The sequence below is a fragment of the Rosa chinensis genome, chromosome 2 (assembly GCF_002994745.2).
Source record: "Rosa chinensis cultivar Old Blush chromosome 2, RchiOBHm-V2, whole genome shotgun sequence".
NCBI classification, from domain to species: Eukaryota; Viridiplantae; Streptophyta; class Magnoliopsida; order Rosales; family Rosaceae; genus Rosa; species Rosa chinensis.
This window is the reverse complement of record NC_037089.1, coordinates 14,215,537-14,236,368: the sequence shown is the minus strand read 5'-3', so window position 1 is coordinate 14,236,368 and position 20,832 is coordinate 14,215,537. Positions and strand designations below refer to the sequence as shown.

At 38.1% G+C, this 20,832-nt stretch overlaps 3 protein-coding genes and 2 long non-coding RNA genes across 7 annotated transcripts; 2 read left to right on the top strand and 3 right to left on the bottom strand.

The window, feature by feature from the left end:
* Window positions 1-1,073: 1,073 nt before the first annotated feature.
* On the bottom strand, window positions 1,074-3,589 carry LOC121051411. The gene is made up of 2 exons (XM_040513746.1): window positions 2,283-3,589; window positions 1,074-1,347 (listed from the first exon to the last, which is right to left on the bottom strand). Exons 1-2 carry the CDS (start codon window positions 3,530-3,532, stop codon window positions 1,134-1,136), a joined length of 1,464 nt encoding a protein of 487 aa, XP_040369680.1. The 5' UTR covers window positions 3,533-3,589; the 3' UTR covers window positions 1,074-1,133.
* A 241-nt stretch (window positions 3,590-3,830) lies between these two features.
* LOC121051551 lies at window positions 3,831-5,806 on the top strand. Its single transcript, XR_005806079.1, has 3 exons — window positions 3,831-4,046; window positions 4,535-4,589; window positions 5,777-5,806. It is a non-coding gene; the product is annotated as an uncharacterized LOC121051551 (long non-coding RNA).
* Window positions 5,807-6,351: 545 nt separating this feature from the next.
* On the top strand, window positions 6,352-10,605 carry LOC112183467. 3 transcript variants are annotated; one of them, XR_005806077.1, is made up of 5 exons: window positions 6,352-6,627; window positions 8,024-8,247; window positions 9,522-9,763; window positions 9,924-10,215; window positions 10,356-10,605. It is a non-coding gene; the product is annotated as an uncharacterized LOC112183467 (long non-coding RNA). The 3 variants fall into 3 exon arrangements; XR_005806076.1 differs by having other exon boundaries at window positions 9,522-10,215; XR_002929910.2 differs by lacking the exons at window positions 9,522-9,763; window positions 9,924-10,215.
* LOC121051550 (eIF-2-alpha kinase GCN2-like) lies at window positions 6,705-9,981 on the bottom strand. Its single transcript, XM_040514097.1, has 3 exons — window positions 9,909-9,981; window positions 9,514-9,814; window positions 6,705-8,247 (listed from the first exon to the last, which is right to left on the bottom strand). The coding sequence occupies exons 1-3, from the start codon at window positions 9,979-9,981 to the stop codon at window positions 8,223-8,225; spliced, it is 399 nt and encodes a 132-aa protein (XP_040370031.1). The 3' UTR covers window positions 6,705-8,222.
* Window positions 10,606-17,258: 6,653 nt separating the features above from the next.
* Window positions 17,259-20,500, bottom strand: LOC112188870. The gene is made up of 3 exons (XM_024328100.2): window positions 20,146-20,500; window positions 18,038-19,674; window positions 17,259-17,952 (listed from the first exon to the last, which is right to left on the bottom strand). The coding sequence occupies exons 2-3, from the start codon at window positions 19,375-19,377 to the stop codon at window positions 17,412-17,414; spliced, it is 1,881 nt and encodes a 626-aa protein (XP_024183868.1). The 5' UTR covers window positions 19,378-19,674; window positions 20,146-20,500; the 3' UTR covers window positions 17,259-17,411.
* Window positions 20,501-20,832: the final 332 nt, after the last annotated feature.

Genomic DNA, 20,832 nt, shown 5'->3' with positions numbered 1-20,832 from the left:
TATAAGATTCAAATACTTGATTTCAATAGAAAAACAATCTGAATGTCTGATCCAAATTTGGACAGGTTTGGTTTTCCATTCTCAATTCTAACTAGAAACCTAAAATTAACAAACATATACTAATTTCATCAGTACATGTTGGCATGTTGCCTACACATACACAGTGCATATGTCAATTCTTTGTTTTAATACATACTAGCGCAGTAGCATGCGCCTACGCACTACGTAAAGATTTTTTTTTCCTCTCTTTTTCCCTGAAGAGTGTGTAGGGATGTAGTTAAAAATAGTTTCCTCATAGAAATTCATCACGTTTCCAGTTTCTTCTACATTTATTATTTTTTAATTTTATTGTTTTGTTTTGTAAATTGACTTTATTATCATAATTGATTATTTTTTATTCAAAGCCTTTTAACATATAAAGGGTAAATTGATATAAAAAAAATATATGGAGAGCTCTCTTAATAATTGTTTTTTTTTTTTTTTGAAATAAAGCATCACCAATCACCAGGACTTTTCATTAATTATATAGGTAAGGCCAAAATGATCATTACATGTCATTCCGCAACCATCTACAGATAGACAAGAAGTTGTGATGAAGAACAGCACGGTGATAAATAGAATAGGACCATTCATTTGACGTATCATACTCGCTTATTCAAAGTGAGCCTATTCAACTATGACCAAGCAAAACACAGTAGACTGCTACAATAGTTATCTTGGACCGAAGGACTTGTCCCAGAATCAATTTTCCATCCTCCAGGCCCAAAAGAGAGGTTCGATTCAAAAGAGAAAAAAAAAATTGAAGACATGAAATCCTGCTACATGCATAGAACTGACAGTTTGTATTGTGCTTGAACTTGTATTCTGAGCGGTTTCCTGAAACCCTCAAGCTTAACGCAGTGACGTTATTATTTAATGGAACATGATTCCGTAAAAAAAAAAAAATCATGCGGCATAGAGCATCAAAGTTCAATAAAATTAATTGAAAATATGAACCAAGTATAGCAAAAGACATGTAATACAATGGAGAGAAGACGTCATTCCTCTTACAATCATACAATGTGGTATTTTTATTGGTCAAAATTGCTGTTTTCGATGACAATTTTATTTTTCAGTTATGTAGAGGTTATGTTCTACATTGCCATTATATCAAGTAGAAATTGGGGGATATGTTCAAGCTTTAAATGCATTCCCATGATTTCACTGGGATAAACCAATGACGGGGATGGCTTTTTTTGCAAACTATCATATAACTTAACATTTATTACTTCAACTGATTCACCATCTTCTTGTTTCCCGTATGGTACTTCCACACTTAAAATTTCTGTGCGCTCACAAGCTGTTGCTCTGTTTAATAGAAAACATATGAGAAAAGGTCAAATACTGATTGATCAATAGCATACAAGAGAAAGGCACCAACTAAAAATTAACAGAGAACTTGCGTATCTAACAATTAGAGTGTGTAAGAAATTAAAACTAGCAAAAGATGAAAATATATAGCCTACTCCTCAGAAAAAGAAAATATATAGCCTAAACATGACATCTGCTTTCTAGCGCATGTTTTATTTATTTTTTATTTTTCATGGTATTCATATATATGGTCACTATTATGATGCTTCAGTTGTGGACTATGAATTGATGGCAATTTGGTTAAGGTACGTATGGTTAGTATTTTTGGGACCCTTGTATAATTCTTGTGTCTACTAAATTTAGCTTTCTATAACCCATACCTAACTTGATAGCTTATTTGTTCCAACTCTTCTCCTACTCTGCCCAGACTCACTACATAACCAACACTAACCGAATCACCAAAAACATCTGGGATTGAAAAACTCTAATAGTTGTAGGAAAAAAAAAAGAGCAAAAAACAAAACAAAATTGCAATTGTTGGTTTCCATTTTTCCATCTACAAATTTTATTTTATTTATTTATTTATTTTTAGAATGTTCCATCTACAAATCTAAGACATACAAATTTGGTGAATATGATATGACAGAAAAGGGCTGATGTTCAATTCTCCTGTTTTCTAATATATATATATATGACTAGAAAAGGTTTTGCATCCTAAAGTGAAATAAAAACAAATTGCTGACATGAATTCCCACAATCTATAGACCATTAAAGTTTAATATTTAGAATTAAATACGAAGCAAGTAAAAGGACATTTCCTACATTATACAGCTTTAAAAACATGTATTTATTTATCTGTTTCCTTGATTTTTGCCCCCATTCACCGAAAGAAAAAAGACATGTATTTATAGGGAATAAAATAGTGTACTTACAATGGAGTGGAGACGTCATTCCTCTTGTTCAACTGAGTGTAGAAAGGTACGAAGCATGCACGTAATGTCAAGAAAGAAGCAGGTGGATCTATTTTAGAGATTGTTTCGCAAACGAATTTCATCTTTTCGCTTTTAAGGTGGATACAACAAATCAGGTTGGGATTACCATAGAACAAGAGATCTGAAGTTGGACTTATTGCACAGGGTTCCATGGAATCATCGTAGTCATAACCTCGAGACTGGAATCCGTATCCCAATAAGCGACAAGAAACACTATATCTGAGAATCCATTCCCCAGATTCTTCAACATTATACCAAACTGCCAGATTGTGAAAGTCCTTCGAATTATCGAGCATTCGCTTCATATAGCAGAGACTATTCATCGACACCCCAAGACATCCCATGGCTCCGGTCTTTTCATCTTCTGGAACAGGAAGTTCAAGGGCAGAAGCTGCAACAGTATTGAGGTCAATGCATAAAAGGTTCCAGGATAGGGCTATGCTGTATAGCCTACCTCGCAAGTAAACAAAATGCCTGCACAGCTTGGAGCTTTTGAATCCCTCAGTAAAACCTGGGTCAATTTGCAGCCAATGTCGAACCCACAGTCCATATTCAGTCAAGAATATATCCAGCACAGCTGAGTAGGATGCAGAATAATCAATTCTAACAACTCTGAAGTGATGAGCAGATTCGGAAGGGTCAAAAGCCAAAGCAGCACAAAAATGCTGATTATCATGGTTTTGGTGGACACAGGCTTTAGGTATGGCAACTTGTTGTCTTGTGATGGGATTGCAAACATAAAACTGATAAGTTGCTGATTTCATTAACAAAACTAAACCATTGCAACCATTTAGGTACTCATCACGATCAGTGGATTCAGCAGTGGCACCCGGCTTATACCATTGTCGATCAAAATACTGCCAATGAGACTTTTTCGTCCTATACGATTCTTCGTCATAAAATTGACCTCCGCAAGAACGAGTGCTTTCCAGGTTATCTTCCATGGCATGATAATTATATAAAGAGATATAATTCATACGATGCAATACCTTGTCTACGGTGGTGGTGCTGGTGGTGGCGGTGCGGAAGAAAAGACCCAAAGGAGGGGACTGCGCCCAAAATCTCTGCACCCAAAGACCAGATGTTATTCGGTGCCATAACTTGGACACGCTCATGCATGGCACCAAGTCCTTCTCCGATGATAGTCTACCCAAAATCTCAACCCACAAATCCTCGCATAAATCCCCCATACCCAAATCAATTTAGGTATGGTAGAAAATCAACTGGATTTTTTTTTTTTTTTTGGTCTGAAGAAAATCAACTGGATACGTACGTACAAAAGAATAGAAGGGCTTCAGATTTGTTTGAATGGAAATCGCCTACGGAAACTGCATTCTAGTAGGACTAGGTTTCGTGGAAAAATTAATAAATTATTATATTCGGTCCCAGACCCCAAATGATGTAAGATTGCGCTGCCCTTCCATCCCTTAATAAATCTGATATATAAATTTATTTTGGTGACCTTTATACCCAAATCAAAGCCACGGACATAGACAGGTAGTACGTTATTTATTTATTTTTTATTTTTTATTTTTTATATTTTAGAAAGACACGTAGTAGGTTACATGCCGGAACAAACGACCACAGTTGGTTCGTTCGAGTGAAATGGGGCTGCCGCAGGCCGTTTCCTCAGAAAAGAAATGTCAAGAATCATACAATTGTGAATGGCAGCGGCGAAACACATCTGGATGGTTCGAGGACAAGGTATCTCTTATACTCGATCTGTGTTCATGTTTTGGATTTGTTGTTTACTACTGCGGTGATCAACGTCGGGTTGGGTATGTCAAAAGTTTCGAACTTGACTGAAAATGTAAAAGAAGAAGCAAAAAAGGTCTCAAGTTTTTGAAAATTACTTGAAAGAGATGAAAATTTAGCTAGTAACATATCTCTTTTCATATGCGTGTTTCATGCTAACACAGTTGGGCTTTCGCTCTTCTTCAAGTTTAGCTAGAGGTTCTAACATGACAGAAAATGGCAAAAGAAAAAAAAATAGCCTTTTGACAATTTCTTGAAGAAAAAGGGGAACGGGTTTTTGACTCTAGATCCGAGTCTCATGCTTGCTTTTGAAAATTATTTAGACTCAGTTTGATAGTTTGAATCTGTTGATTCCCTAGCTGCATTTGAAAATATGACAATTTAGTCCAGTAATAGATTCTTTTTATATGCATGTTTCGATGCTGACACATTTGAAGGAATTTCAAGGGTCTTCTTTCATGAGGCAGCAGATGGCAAGCAAGTCTTAAACAAGTATAGCTAATATGTTTCAAGTGCTAATAAATATTTATTTTTCTATTTTGTTGATACAATAAAATACTAGAGTTGGCTCGTTGTTTCCTTTAAATTTTTGTGTTGATTTGGTAGAACCTTCTTATTGAAATTTGCTGCTAGAAAAGTTTGTTAAAGTTTGATTATGTTTGTGAGATGCAGTCAAGTCCCCTAACTTAAGAGTGACACTCAAATTTATCAATCAAAATCTCTGAAAGAGTAAGGGAGGTTATGAAAGCCTTTAAAGATAGTGAAAACTACATGACTGTACAAACCTTTCTTCCTGATTGCTTGCGTGCGTAGTTGCAATACCTTGTTTATATAGTAATAGTAAATGCATAATTTTTTTTTCAGTTTCCACCAATGCCCAGAAGAGTTAAGTGCCTGCACAAGTCTTTCATAATACTCATTGAATATAACCCACTAATATTATTGTGAACTTGATCACTGTCGATATCAACAAGCTTGCTGAAAATTCTTCAAACACAGGATCAAGAAAAAGAGTTCACCCATTAAAAAACAACCTACAAAAGCCTTTTGAGTTCCTCACCTGATTGTAAAAAGTTTAGAGCGCATTTTAGATATGGGGCAAAGGTTCTTGACTTTACAATTCCAGGTCGCCTAGTTTGTTGTAAAAATTAATCTGTATTATACTCCAACCCTCATAACAATAGTAGATGCATACAATATGTTGAACAGGAGGGAGTTTGTATACTCAAACGTCCGAAGAAAAAAATATAATATGTTGAAATTATATGTTCTGTGTTCACATGTGAAGTACATATCCGAGTGATGGCCTCCACCCTGATGGGGAATGAATCACACCCATTACAGATTATATGTAACTCACTTGGCCAGTTTAATAGTAGCAATGACTTGATTGCCAGTTGTATGAATAGCTTGCCTGGTTTCCTACTTGCAACACTTCCTTTATTGTTTGGTGAATATCATGCAATCAGTTTGCATGCTCTGGAACATAATATGTGCGATTTCATTATTTATGGTAAAGACCTGAGTTTAAGACCTGTCCATTTTTATCCAACCTGATTGTTCTATTAAATCCCCTTTCAATTTGATTGATACTTAAAGAAATACCAGTTTAAGTCCGTCAGTTAAGCTTTGGTTGTCCATGCAATTCCCTAACCTTTTTTTTTCCCTCAACTTTATAGCCATATAGATGTGATAGAAGGAATGCACATTGTAATACCCGGTATTGAGAAGTTAATAAAAGAAACAAATATAAATTTTACTTCTCGTAAATTAAGAAATTGATTGTTATTGATTTTATCAATGTGTAGTCAAAGAAAGTTACATGAATTATTTCTTTAAATAACAAATATATGTAGGTCTCTAGGCATACACGTGCTATTACATTTTTTGTTGACACGTAGCAAATCTGGAGAGAGGGGGAAAGGTCGAGAGTCTTCTAAGAAAAAGGAAAGAAAAGCAAAGAGGGAGAAAAAAAAAACCAGAAGCTTCCTCTCGCTTGGGGAAGGCTGAATCTCGTCTCTCTTCTTTCACGGAGGCATCACCGAAACACATACTCCTCTCACTCATCAGTCTTCTCTCTCTTTTTCAATCAGACCTCACCGCTTTAACATCATCTCTAATCTTCTTCAAGGGAGGAGCAAGTGTGTTTTAAGTGCATAGGATGAGAATGAAAGGGTGCAGAGATCTAGATGATAGTGAAGTTATTGTTTTTTTTCAATTGGTGTTTATAAGAGATAGATCGTGGTAAGCATAATTCCAATTCATCACAAATTATAATTATTTTTGATTAATTCGGGTCGGGATGTTACACACATAGTCCTTGAAAGTAAGATGCAAACAACATGTTGTTGAACAATATCTATGCTGTTATGTTGAAGCTGCAAGGGTGTGTTGTCCTTTTTTTTGTTCAAACTGCAAGGGAATGTTGAAGACGTGCTTTGATTTCCTCTTCGAAACAGATACCCTTCCATCTCCATATCATCCGATTCTGGCAACTGTGAATGGCATCTCATGCTGGTCCGACGAAAAGGTGAGCTTTTGTAATCGAACAACCCTGAACTTTCAAAGCTTGTTTGTGCTTTATTATGCCTGTTTTCATGTTTTAGATTTGTTGTTGTCGTTGTTTTTTTTTTTTTTTTTCCAAACCTTGGGAATCAATGTCGGGAGTCTGGACATACAGTTTTCAGTTGGGCCTTTTTAATTCTATGTATTTATCTATTGCTTAAGCTTAAAACATTGGACCATTGTTGTGGCATTTCCAGGTGATGAAGTGAGAACCAAATAGTATGCTAACTAATTATATTGATGCCAGTATATGATACACACACACACACACACACACATTCTGTATGTAATTTAATATGATATGTACATTCATCGTTTTTGAGAATTTCACCCGTTCAGAAATTGAATTGTATTCTACTGGTCCTGCTTGTCTATGTCAGATGTTTCTGTTGTGAAGCTTCATTTGCCTTGCAGCTGGATCTCATCATGGCTTTACATGCAACTAATTGGTTTAGATTTTGAACGTTGCTGTAGACACGAGTGACATTATCAAAATAGGTTTTCTACTTGCACTGCACACGGAAGTCACTAAAACATAGAATGCCGTTTTCCTATACATTTTTTGTTTCTAATTGTCACACTGGATATACAAGTGTGCTTATACAGTCGCTCATCAAAAGATTGGATAGTGAACCCTTTTCAACTAAATCTCCAATTTGAAGCAGTTTCTTTCTTCTTCTTTTCTTTTCCCTTTACAAAAGCAAATTTGCATCTGGCACTTCGATTTCTAAAGAGCCCCCCAAGTGCTGGTCAACTCCTATTGTTGGCACAACTTTAACTAGTGGCCTGGTACTGCAACACTGCCTTTGTTTTTTGGATTTGATTAAATGGGGGAATAGCATAAAGATTATAGACCAAAAATGGATCTTATATGTTGGTATCTATTTATGATTGTGGTTTTGCAGAAGTGATTAAGTTGTATAAGGGAGTTAGGTAGCTGTATAAGGTAAAGATTGAGTTATCAGAGGGAGATTACAAATTTCTGCTTTGCCATTCATTTATACACAAGTAATTCTATTGCATAAGTAAATGATGATTTTAAGGAGTGCTTATAACTTAATCATGAAAAAGTCTGGTTGTATGTTTGTCCAGTTGTTAGTGATTGCATGCTCGGGCATTATATTTAGGATTAGTTAACAGGCAATTATTTTGCCCCCAATCTAAGTTAAAGAAACTATGAAGTCAAAACAGCAAAAGATTTTTCCCTAGTTCTTGGCATAAAGATTGGAAAAATGAATTTTCCCTGAAAATTGACCTGAAATTTTAGGGTGTGTTCGATCTAAGACTTAGATTTTCACTACTTTGCAAAAAGGTAATCTGCAATCATTTAACTTTCTTCTGTCTGTTATTTTTTCTTAAAGTTTTGAGCTGAGAATGGCAGGAGGAGGCCATGCAATCTCAGATATGGGAACCACGTAGTCGCCGATAGCAGTTTGGGAACAGAAACAGGATTATGTACATAACATAGTGAACGATCAAGGCAGCATGAGCACCTCATATTTTGTTGCATTCACTGATGCTAAGATGGTAATAGGAGATGCAGCATTTAACCAGATCATTTCACACCCTGCCAACACAATTTTTGGTAGGTTACCTTTCCATATCCACTAATAAATAGTTGTGTTTCAAATGATCATTACTCGTATGGATTGGAGTGTTTTCTTTTCCCCATTTCTTGGTTTCTTAATTCTGATTTTTTTCTTGCTGGTTCTTTGATCAGCTCTATGCAATGCATGTTCTTCAACTGAGCATTTAGGAGGTTCATTTATATTTTCTGTGTGTGTCTCTCTCTCTCTCTGTCTTTTTTTTTTTTTTTTTTTGGCCTTGTAGGAGAGTTTAGATAATAATTTTAACGTGTGTTGTGTGTCTTTCATAACTGAAGTGTCCACATCAATTTTTTTCCTCCATTCTTAATTGCTGGGAACATTTTTTGACTTTGTCAAGGGGAACCCAAAGACTTCCTAGGCCCAAGATAAACCCCTTCGGCGCATGTGAAATGCTCCAACTGTGCATTGCAGCACAGTGCCTGGCCACTTTGACAGCTTCGGGGTTCGAACCTAGGTTGGGGAGCACACCCAACTAGGCAAGAACCATTAGGCCACTTGCAGTATGATGAAGTGTGTCTGGGAACATTGAATAGTCTTGGTGGTAGTATGATGAAGTGAGTCTGGGTTTTAAACTTTAGATACTTATGTTTTTTTTTTTTTTTGGCTAATGATATCAAACCTGTCAGAGATATCTTATTTCCACCCTCATAGAGCAACTACTGCAAAAATTTTGTTTGAACTTTTGGTTATTGCACCAAGTGCTGTTCTTCCACCACCTCTTTTCATGTTTTAACATCCATTTCCTTCACATTATCACTGATTGCACTTTGAAAAAATAATGTATTGACACCATCTATTCCAGAAGAGACAAAATATTCAGGCTGTCTAAGATTCTATAGAAATACAAAAGCATATTCCCACATTGGTTAGGCGTGTTTGCTTTTATACTTGTTGTATCAAGCATTCAAGCATACTAAACAAAAGCTGAATAGTTGTGCTGTAGGAATAAAATTTCGGAATCTACAGTCATCATGATAGAAATGTCACAGTCTTAGAATCTCATGTTTAAATGCCTGCTACTTGTCTTTCAAATGAACCCTTCTAGGAAGTGAAGCCAGGACTTATGCTGCATACAGACAAAAATATTTTTATCTAGACATTGCCTTAGAACTTGGTAGTATCATTCCTTCCAAATCAAACAGTTTTATGAGAATGAAGCCAGGACTTATGCTGCATATGGATTGAGATTTCATTAACTGGGCATTGCCTCAGACCTTAGAATATCGGCCTTAATCCTTTCGCGGTGGTGCAGAAGATCTGATGCTGAGGGTCTTTCTGATGGGGCATTATTTATCATTCCCAGCACCCATGTCCTTACTGGGTTATCAGTCCAGCCTTTCGGAAAGATTTTCGTATCCCTCAAGGCAGTAAGAACAACACCTCTGTGGCTATCTGTTGTAAAGGGCTGTAGCATCTCGAATAAAAGGGTTCCCAAGCTGTATATATCAGCCTTGACATCTGCATCAGCAGTCTTCCTCTCAGGTGCTCTATAAGGTTGGAACGCCTTCATGTAAACCTCATCATTCTTTGCCCCAATTGTACGGGCTGCAAAAACATTTTTAAACAATAAATTGTTAGATCATTATGAGTCCTAGGTAGATCCATTACTACTCAAAATCAAAGTTAAACTCTGACTCACCAAGTCCAAAATCAGAGATTTTGGCTTCACCATTGCAGAAGAGAATGTTCGCCTTGGTGATATCTCCGTGCATTATCCCTTTGCCATGAATGTGGTTCAGACCTTTCACAAGTCACACTTCTCTGGTGGTCCAATTGTTCATGCATTGTTCATTTGGCTGCAGCTTGTGTTCCAAGGAACTGCAGAAACACAGAGAACTGTTAGCTCCACATACAACATAAAATCTCACTGATGTTACTTCTTTTCATGCATTCTGATTTGTAACTCATTAATCTTGAGGACTGTGGCTTGGAAGCAAAACGGAAAGGTATGTCATTTAACCTTCATACCCTGATAAACTCATTTCTGAATTTGATGTATTCAATCTCTGCTGTTTGTATGACTTCTAGGATTGTTATAGAATTAGCTAGAATATAAACTGAAAAAAGTTCATTTGCTTGCTTGCAGGAGTTGAGGAGGGCAGATCAATATAAAGCATGAGTGAATAACATGGCAGATGACCAGTTTGGCTGGGTCTTTTTTCTTGATCTCTTATGTATCAAAGTATAACGTATGAATCTGTAAATATTAAACTCTAGTTGCATTTAAACATTTATATCTAAATGTGTATGATTATATATTACCTGGCACATAGTTCCAATTGAATGTACAAGCATGGATTTTCTGTTTCTATTGGGTCCCCATCCCAATCTTCATCAAGCAAACCGCAGTACTTGTTTTCAGTCCAAGACTGAACCAAAAAAAGAACGGCTATGATATCAAGAACTTACGGTAACAAAATGGTGAAGTTAAGCTTTGGACTTGGCACATTACCTCATAGTATCGGACGATATTCCGGTGATTAAGCCGGGCCCATACTCTCGCCTCCTTAGAAAATGCACCAAATATTACTCAACATCGCATGAAAAATGCACCAAATATTACTCAACATCGCCTGAAAACTACAAGGCTGCTGCATTTTTAACTCTTACCTTACAAGAGATGCATAGCTGAAAGCTTGTGACTCGGGATTATCTTCAATCACTTCTCCAATGGGAATTTTCTTGATGGCATAGTCCTGCTCATCAAACGTGTTTGTGCATTGTACTACGGTTGCATATCCTCCCTAACCTTGCAAAGAAAATATAATTCAAAAAACAAAGTATTTAAGAGAGAAGAAAAAGAAATCATAAATGAGCAAATTAGTGTTAATTGGGTTACCAAGTACTCTGTGCTCCGTAAAATGCGACAACAAAAACGAGGGCAGCTGCTTCACAATTATTAAAGAGAAAGAAATCATGTCAATACTTATTGCCAAACCTCAAAAGCACATTCCATAACAATCTATTGAAATAATGTTTATCACCTGGTTATCACCAGGTGGTGCCAAATATGTATTGATGACAATTCCTGTTATCGGACACCTAATCTGACCCATCATCTGAGGCCCGTTGTCTTGAGGATTGTCATCAGCATCTATCAAAAACAATTCACACATTCAACATCAAATAAGTTCACCTCCATTTACACATTCCTCATTTACTGAGACATATATCAAAAATTCATTGGCGGAATCCCATGTTAGGTGTTTTATGTTTTGAATTAGCTTTGAATAAGTAAAAGTCCTAGTCTACTAGGAGTTTGTTTTGTTTACCAAGTCTTTAGGGAAATCCCATGAACTTAGGAGTTGTTAGTCATGGGTAGTTGTTCCAGATTTTTTGCCTAGTTTATTTTGTACGCTCTATTTATACAGAGCCTCTCTCAATCAATTATAAGGCAATTCAGTTCCAATAATCCTTCTCTATTTCATATCGTTCTCTTATTCTAACAATCTGGTATCAGAGCCCCCACTGGGCCTGAGGTGAAAAGCACTAGCTTTGTGTATCTTGCAGCAGCAAGGGTTATGGCAACAGAGAACAATTACGTGCAGCCTTCAATACCACGCTTTGATGGTCACTATGACCATTGGAGCATGCTAATGGAGAACTTTCTGAGGTCGAAGGAGTATTGGAGCCTCATTGAGACAGGCTTTATTGAGCCTGCCACTTGAGAGGGGATGACGGCTGCACAGAGAAGGACGTTGGATGAGTTGAAGCTGAAAGATCTCAAGGTAAAGAATTACCTCTTTCAGGCAATTGACCGTGCAATTTTGGAGACCATTCTCCAAAAGGACACAGCGAAGCAGATATGGGACTCGCTGAAAAAGAAGTATGAAGGCAATGCAAGAGTGAAACGCTCTCAGCTCCAAGCACTACGTCGAGAGTTTGAGACCCTTGAGATGAAGGTTGGTGAGTCTGTTTCAGATTATTTTTCAAGAGTTATGTCAGTGGCAAATAGGATGTGAACCCATGGCGAACAGATGCAAGATGTTACTGTGGTGGAGAAGATACTTCGCTCCTTGACTGACAAGTTCAACTACATAGTCTGCTCCATTGAAGAATCCAAAGACATTGATCAGTTATCAGTGGATGAGCTGCAGAGTTCGTTGCTCGTACATGAGCAAAAACTCAATCGAAATAATGGAGAGGAGCAAGAAGCCTTGAAAGTAGCAACAAATGGTGGTTTTCCAACAAGAGGAAGAGGTCGTGGGACTTGGAGAGGTAGAGGCAGAGGCTTTCGAGATGGCAGTGGCAGTAGGACCCGACATGATCTTCAATCCTACGATAGGACCAAACATGATCTTCACTACTACGATCATCAGTCCTCAAATTCCCAAGGTAGTGGCAGGGGGCATTTTGATAAGTCCAAGGTTGAATGCTTCAGATGTCATGGGCTTGGTCACTTTCGTTCGGAGTGTTATGCGAAGCTTCATAAAGACAAGCAAAAGAATGGGGAGCAGTCCAATTTTGCAGAGAAAAAGGAAGAGGAAGAAGAGACACTTCTGATGGAGGAGCCTGAAGCAAACACATGGTACTTAGACTCCGGGTGTAGCAATCACATGTGTGGTAGTAAGTCATCTTTCTCTGTTTTGGATGAAGAATTTCGCAATGTTGTAAGGTTTGGTGATAATTCTACTGTAAATGTTATGGGCAAGGGTGATATTCGAATTAGAACTAAAGCTGATCATATTGAAACAATCTCCAATGTGTTCTATGTTCCTGATTTGAAGAGTAACCTGTTGAGTATTGGTCAGCTTCAAGAGAAGGGATATGTGTCTACAATCAGGGAAGGTGCTTGTGAAGTTTATGATCCTTAAAGAGGTCTAATTGCTCATGTAAAGATGACGCCAAACAGACTGTTTTCGCTGCGAATCAAGAGTGCTCATTCATGCCATTTGACTGAGATAAAAGATTCAACATGGCTATGGCATTTTCGCTATGGTCATTTGAATTTTAATGGATTGCAGACACTATATCAGAAGAAGATGGTTACTGGTCTTCCTCAAATCTGTCCTCCCTCCAACAAAGTATGTGAAGATTGTTGTGTTGGCAAGCAGCATCGTGAGTCATTCCCAAAAGGAAAAGCCTGGAGAGCTCGTGCACCACTTGAGCTAGTTCATTCTGACATATGTGGACCCATCTCTCCGGAATCTAATGGTAAAAAGAAGTACTTTATTTCTTTTGTTGATGATTATAGCCGGAAAACATGGGTTTATTTTTTGTTAGAAAAATCAGAAGCTCTTGCTACATTTAGAAGCTTTAAAGTTCTAGTTGAGAAGGAGGTTGGCAAACCTATTAAGATCCTGAGGACTGATCGTGGTGGTGAGTACAACTCACAGGAGTTTGTGAGTTTTTGTGCTTTGCATGGAATTCGGAAGCAGCTTACTACAACCTATACACCACAGCAAAATGGTGTATGTGAAAGGAAGAATCGTACTATTGTAAATATGGTACGAAGCATGCTTGCAAGAGGAGGAATTGGGAAGTCTTTTTGGCCGGAGGCAGTAAATTGGAGCATTCATATATTGAACAGAAGCCCTACATTTGCTGTTCAAAATATGACTCCACAAGAGGCATGGAATGGAGGTAAACCTGCTGTTGATCACTTCAAAATATTTGGTTGCATTGCTTATGCTCACATTCCAGATCAAAAAAGAAAGAAGCTTGATGACAAGGGTGAAAAATGCATATTTCTTGGAGTGAGTAAGCAATCCAAAGCCTACAAATTATATAATCCCATCACGAAGAAGATTGTGATCAGCCGAGATGTTGTTTTTGATGAGGAGAGCACATGGAATTGGGCAGACAAGAGCACCCAATGGAAGCAAATACCTATGAGCTTTGATGAAGAACAATTAGAAGTGCAGCAACAAATCCCTCCTACAGTAGGAGTGCAGCTGCGAATCTCTCCTACCGAAGACATGACAAATGAGCAGCCAATACATGAAGCTCAAGCAGCAGCTCCAAGCTCAGAATCTCAAAGACCAAACAGGAAGAGACCTGCATGGATGATTCACTATGTAAGTGGAGATGAATTTTATGATGATGATCAACTTGCTCATTTGATTTTATTTGCAGACTGTGATCCTTTAACTTTTGAGGATGCGGTCAAAGAAAATAAATGGCAGAATGCTATGGATGCAGAGATAAGAGCAATAGAGAAAAATGACACTTGGGAGCTTACTGATCTTCCAAAGGGGCAGAAGACTATAGGAGTGAAATGGGTCTTCAATACCAAGTTGAATGAAAAGGGAGAAGTGGAGAAGCACAAAGCTCGGTTGGTAGCAAAGGGATACAAGCAAGAGTATGGTGTTGATTATAGGGAAGTTTTCACTCCAGTGGTGAGGCTTGACATAATTAGGTTGGTGATCTCAATTGCAGCACAAAATGCTTGGCCTATCTTTCAGTTGGATGTTAAATCTGCGTTTTTGCATGGAGAGTTGAAAGAGTAGGTGTATGTTGATCAACCCACTGGTTATGTGCAAAAAAGGAAGTGAGAAGAAAGTCTACAAGCTGAAAAAGGCTCTTTACGGGCTTAAACAAGCACCTAGAGCTTGGTATAGCCGTATAGATGCCTACTTTGCTGGAGCTGGGTTCAAAAAGTGTCCTTATGAGCATACTTTGTACATCAAATGTGGAGTTGCAGGGAAGTACTTGATTGTTTGCTTGTATGTACTATGTAGATGATCTAATCTACACCAGAAATGATGAGCTGATGTTTCATGATTTCAAGAAGTCTATGATGGAGGAGTTTGATATGACGGACCTGGGAATGATGCATTACTTCCTTGGCATTGAGGTAGTACAATCAGCAGCTGGAATCTTCATTACACAAAAGAAGTACGCACTGGAGGTGTTGGAGAAGTTTGAGATGAAGAACTGCAATTCTGTTGCAATCCCAGCAGAACCAGGATTGAAGTTGGTTAAAAATCCTGAACTAGGATCGAAGTTGGCTAACGATCCTAAAAGCAAGAAGGTTGACAGCACATTCTTCAAACAAATTGTTGGTAGTCTGATGTACCTCACAGCCACAAGGCCTGATATAATGTTTGCAGTAAGCCTTATTAGCAGGTTTATGGAGTATCCAACTGAGCAACACATCCCTACTGCAAACAAGGTATTACGCTACTTGAAAGGTACAATTGATTTTGGTATCTTTTATAACAAGGGAGAAATGTCAAAACTTGTTGGGTTTACTGATAGTGATTATGCTGGGGATGTAAATGATAGAAGGAGTACTTCTGGTTATGTGTTTATGATGGGTAGTGGGGCTGTTTCTTGGTCATCAAAGAAGCATCAAGTTGTCTCTTTGTCAACAACTGAAGCCGAGTTCATTGCCGGAGCATCATGTGCTTGTCAAGCAGTATGGTTAAGGAGAATGCTTGGAGAATTAAATTTTCCTCAAGTGGAAGCTACTGCAGTTTATTGTGACAATAGTTCTACCATCAAGTTGTCAAAGAATCCGGTGTTACATGGCAGGAGCAAACACATTGATGTAAGGTACAATTTCCTTCGTGATTTGACAAAGGATGGCATCATTGAGTTGGTTCATTGTAAAAGTGAAGATCAGATTGCTGATATCCTAACAAAGCCTCTCAAGGTTGCTACATTTATGAGGCTGCGAGGACTACTTGGTATGTGTTCTAGGAAAGAAGTTGCTGGTGATATTACTGATGCATGTGGATTGACTCGCTGGAGTTTCTTAGTTAATCTGATGTCTTGATGATCGACTATCAGTTTAAGGGGGCAATTGTTAGGTGTTTTATGTTTTGAATTAGCTTTGAATAAGTAAAAGTCCTAGTCTACTAGGAGTTTGTTTTGTTTACCAAGTCTTTAGGGAAATCCCATAAACTTAGGAGTTGTTAGTCATGGGTAGTTGTTCCAGATTTTTTGCTTAGTTTGTTTTTTACGCTCTATTTATACAGAGCCTCTCTCAATCAATTATAAGGCAATTCAGTTCCAATAATCCTTCTCTACTTCATATTGTTCTCTTATTCTAACATCCCATTCAAGTTTCTAAATTCAGGTGAGTTTCACACTCCATCGAAGCATTCAGTATATAAATATAAACTAGGGGCATTTCACTTTGTTTACTCTGATGCCAAAACAGAAATTAAGCAAATATAAACTAGGGGCATTTCACTTTCCTTTGTTTACTTTGATGCCAAAAACAGAAATTAAGCACTCAGATTCCAAATTCAGAGATGAAATTTTAGGCCTAGTTAAACGACTTGGATCTCTACTATACTACGCCACCAAATCCACCACAACACAAGTGATCAAATGCCTTCAGAATTCAGATAACAAATTAGTATAAAAATTAGGATCAAATCACCACTAGTTCCACATAACCAACACGAATTCTTCCAGGAAATTAAGCACAACTAGTACAGCAAGTTCAATTTAGGTTCAGATCCACAAAATTAAGCACAAATAAGCATCGGAGAGCATTCGAAATTTCATCGACAATCGAAATGTAGAATTGAAATCAGCACGATCGAGCATACCTACAGCTGGAAACTCCATCTTCGGTTCGAGGTCTCAACTGAGATTGTGATCGAGCAAAACCCTAGCTAAGTTACAGAGAGCGATCGAGAGAGAGAGAGAGAGAGCTCGAGCGAGAGAGAGTGAGGGAAGTTTGTGAGGCTCTCAGTTTTGGTTTTGAAAATGTGGAGGGAAGCCTATAAAAGACTGAGGCGGTCATATCCCAAACGACGTAGTTTTGGCTTCTTCTTTTTTTTTTTTTATAGATTTTGTTTGGTAAAATCCCAAAAATACCCCTCGAGAACCAACCTCACCTGCACCCTAAGTTGCACCGATACGGGTACGCATATCCGGATACGATACGGTGCGATACGTGGATTCGACAAATCTTAAATGTAATAGGATACGGGTACGGGAAGGATACGTCAATTAAAATATATTTTAATAAATATATAAATATATGTGTATCTATATATAAATTAAGAAGAAGAAAAAAACATATGAAACATAAACAAAATACTAGTTTATCAAGTTAAACATTATCAATCCAAAGTTTCAAATAAAATGTTCATAATCAAGGTTCATAACTATCAACTTCATTCAACTTGGACAACATCCTCAAGGTCTTCATCTTCATCATCAACATTAAACAAAACCCCCTCTAATTGTGGTTCATCAAGTGAGAGGTTAGCAATCTCAAGTCTTCCAACACCAAGGAATCAAACTCATCACCTCCAACATCCCACATTTGAGTTGCACTTTCATTGTAGTTTGGGCTTCTCCTAGCTAAAAGGCGAAGATTGGTATGCACAAACACCAAATCTTCCGCTCTTTGTGGTGCTATCTTGTTCCTCCTCACAGAGTAAATGAAATTGTAAGTACTCCAATTTCTTTCACAACATGAAGAAGAACAAGGTTGACCTAGAACCTTGAAGGCTATGGCTTGGAGAGATGGTGCCGAAGCACCATGGACAGCCCACCATGTTATAGGCTCCATAATAAACCTATCCTTCATAGCATCTCCACTTCCAAACTCTTGCATACACATAGAAAAATTGGCAAATTCTATGTTAACTCTCCTTCGATCATCTTCATTGGCAAAGTATCTAAGGATACAATTTTTCCTCTCCCTTGTAATCTCTAAATCTTTATGGGGAGCAACCCGATTAGTATCTTCACTAAGCCATTCCGAACTATAATACCTAGAAATAAAATAAGAATAATTCACATTACAATTTATGAAAGATTAAACAAACAAGCAAAAGGAGAAACACAAGTTATACTTACTTGGGATTCAATGAATATGCCAAGCAATGGAGGGGAGTATTGCTCTTGGACCAACGAGACATTAAAATCTTATACACCGCATCCCAAAATGGAGACTCTTGATCATGTTGCTTCCTTTCTTTCCTATAGATTGCCTTCTTCACTTTTTCAATCATACTATCCCACCATTCATACACCAAATGAAGAGAAGGCCTATCAGTGTCTGCTTTCCTGATCATGTCATAGATAGGCTCAGTAAAAGAAAGGATGTAATCAATGTCATCCCACAACAACTCGTCTAACAATTTCTCCTTCACAGAAGCTGCCTTCCTAACATCATCTTCCTTGTAATCATCCCACTTTGGACTGATGACCATCTGTTGCAATCCATTTTTGATTTGCCTAAACCTCTTCAGCATGATTAGTGTAGATGCAAACCTTGTGGGAGCAACCGAAAGCAACTTCAAATTGCAATGGTCATTGAACATGACCAATCTCATTCCATGATTCATAATGAAGTTCTTGATAAACATAACATCCTCAGAAACTGGCTGTATCCAACAACATGCTTCAAACACATCCGCATTGCTTGGTACTAATGAAGGTGTGCAAATATTCTTGACAGCAAGATTTAAAGTATGCACTACACATGGTGTCCAAAAAATAGTAGGATACTTACTTGCTATCAAGGCACCGGCCTTTGAACAAACAGGAGCATTGTCGGTAACCACTTGCACTACATGTTCCCAACCCACTTCTTTAATGGAATCTATAATCAAATCTGCAATTAATGCATAATCCTTGAACTCCCCCTCACAGTTTATAGCCTTCAACATCATCGGACCACTCTCACAAGTGGCTATCACATTAATCAAGGGTCTTCTTTGTGAATCAGACCAACCATCACTACAAAGACTTACACCCTTATCTTTCCATGTAAGCTTGATTGGCTTCAAATGATGCTCAATATTTTTCCTTTCTTTTGCAAGAAGTGTGGTCCTCAGAGCATTGTAACCTGGTGGAATGTAGCCTGGAAGGGTAGAAGCACGAATGTAGGAGTTCCGATAGTGTGGATTTCTAGCTAGATTGAAAGATAAGCCACCGGTGTAGAACATCCTTGCAACCTCACCATCGCATTGCTCCCTAGCTGAGTTTTGGAAGGCCTTTTCAACAGAACCAGCAGCTGATTTCCTCTTTTTTCCACCAATACTTGTTATTGGTGCTTGTGTATATGCAGGATAACTCATTTCATAGCTGCTGTTGGTGGAACTCCCCCCTTGCTGTCCTTGTGATGGTAGAGGAACTTGTCTAGGAGCTGCATTCATTAATCTTTCCTTGCATTCTCTCACCAACTTGGACATCTGAGTAAAGGCATGAGGAGTAACCTTGTTGCAAATTGCCACTCCCGCTGTTGATTCTTTCAACAAATGACTACGAACTCTAGTATAAGAACCGTTGTAGTGCAATTTACAGAAATTGCACTGCCAGCTCCAACATCCTTCACCTTGCTGTTTCTTAATCTTCTTCACAAATTTCCACAACGGTGCCTTATCATCTTGCACTATATTTTTTCAGGATCAGCAGCTCCACTACTAGTATCGGCATTAACAGACCCGGCACTTGAACTAATAGGAGGTGTTCTATCTCCACTCATGGTCCTGCAAATTGTCACCAATTTTATTAATCACCAATTTCATGTGCCAATCAACTTCATAAAGCATTATCAGTTTAATAAGAGAACCTTAACATGACCAATCTAATTTAGACAAAATGTAATGTGAATTCATGATTATCACTAAGCCATTATTAAAGTCTTTGATGATGGTAAAGGACGTGGCAAGAATATGGAAGGGGGCCTGCATGCATATCACAATTCAGTATTCACAAACCATTGACACATCTCACAATTTACAAGCCATTAACAAATATAGTCCATTATCATATTCATAAACCATCAGAACTTCATTAACTCCATTATCATATTCATAAACCATCAGAACTTCACAACGACCAGCAAGCCATAATTCAATCAGACGCACAGACCCATCAACCCACAAATCAGATGCACAAAACCCACAAACCATCACAAGCCATAATTCAATCAAGAAGAACTGAAGAAGAGAACATACCAGATGCGAAGGAAGAGGCTCCAGCTGGTTTCCTTTGAGAGAACCGGAGAAGTCTGTAGTAGAAGAAGACGCGATACGAAGAATAATCTTCAGCTTTGATTGCGTCTGGAGAGAAGCCGCGAACATTAGAAGAGAAGAAAACGCGAAGACTGAAGATGTGCGGCTCAATTAGGTCTCGATTCGATCCGTTTTGTTTTTTTTTTTTTTTTTAAGGGGAAAATGTCTGATCTAACCTCGCGTATCCTATTTATTTACTAATTTACGTATCCAATACAGATACGAGCGTATCCGTGGCATATCAAAATCTGGATGCGTTGGATACGCGTATCCGGCCGTATCCGAGGCGTATCGCACCCGTATCCCGTATCGGTACAGGATACGTAGGCATTTTGGCGTATCCGTGCATCCTAGCCTGCACCGCTTCGTTCACCTCTTTCGGTTTTGGGTTTGTTGGCTGCAGAGAGTAGAGGAAGAAGGGAGAGAAGAAGAAGAGGAAAACCATCGGTCCGGGCCTTACTCGAAGTCGGAGCTAGGAGAGTTACTCGAAGTCGGTGCTAGGAGAGCTAGGCCCAAATCCAGAGAAGAAGGCGAGCTCTTCTCCGATGATAATGACGTAAGATTATTACTCCCCAAACCCTAGCCCCATCTGCAATTTCTATGTCGATTTGGTTGCTTATTGTTTTACGG

Coding starts and splice junctions, on each gene's coding strand:
- LOC121051411 (XM_040513746.1), bottom strand. CDS start 3,532: ATGGGGGATTTATGCGAGGATTTGTGGGTTGAGATTTTGGGTAGACTA. Junction 1,348..2,282: donor AATGACGTCTCCACTCCATT/GTAAGTACACTA, acceptor TCTATTAAACAG/AGCAACAGCTTGTGAGCGCA.
- LOC121051550 (XM_040514097.1), bottom strand. CDS start 9,981: ATGCACGGAGATATCACCAAGGCGAACATTCTCTTCTGCAATGGTGAA. Junction 9,815..9,908: donor AATCTCTGATTTTGGACTTG/GTGAGTCAGAGT, acceptor ATGTTTTTGCAG/CCCGTACAATTGGGGCAAAG. Junction 8,248..9,513: donor GCATCAGATCTTCTGCACCA/CCGCGAAAGGAT, acceptor AAGGTAACCTAC/CAAAAATTGTGTTGGCAGGG.
- LOC112188870 (XM_024328100.2), bottom strand. CDS start 19,377: ATGTCCAAGTTGGTGAGAGAATGCAAGGAAAGATTAATGAATGCAGCT. Junction 17,953..18,037: donor GCATATTCATTGAATCCCAA/GTAAGTATAACT, acceptor TTTTATTTCTAG/GTATTATAGTTCGGAATGGC.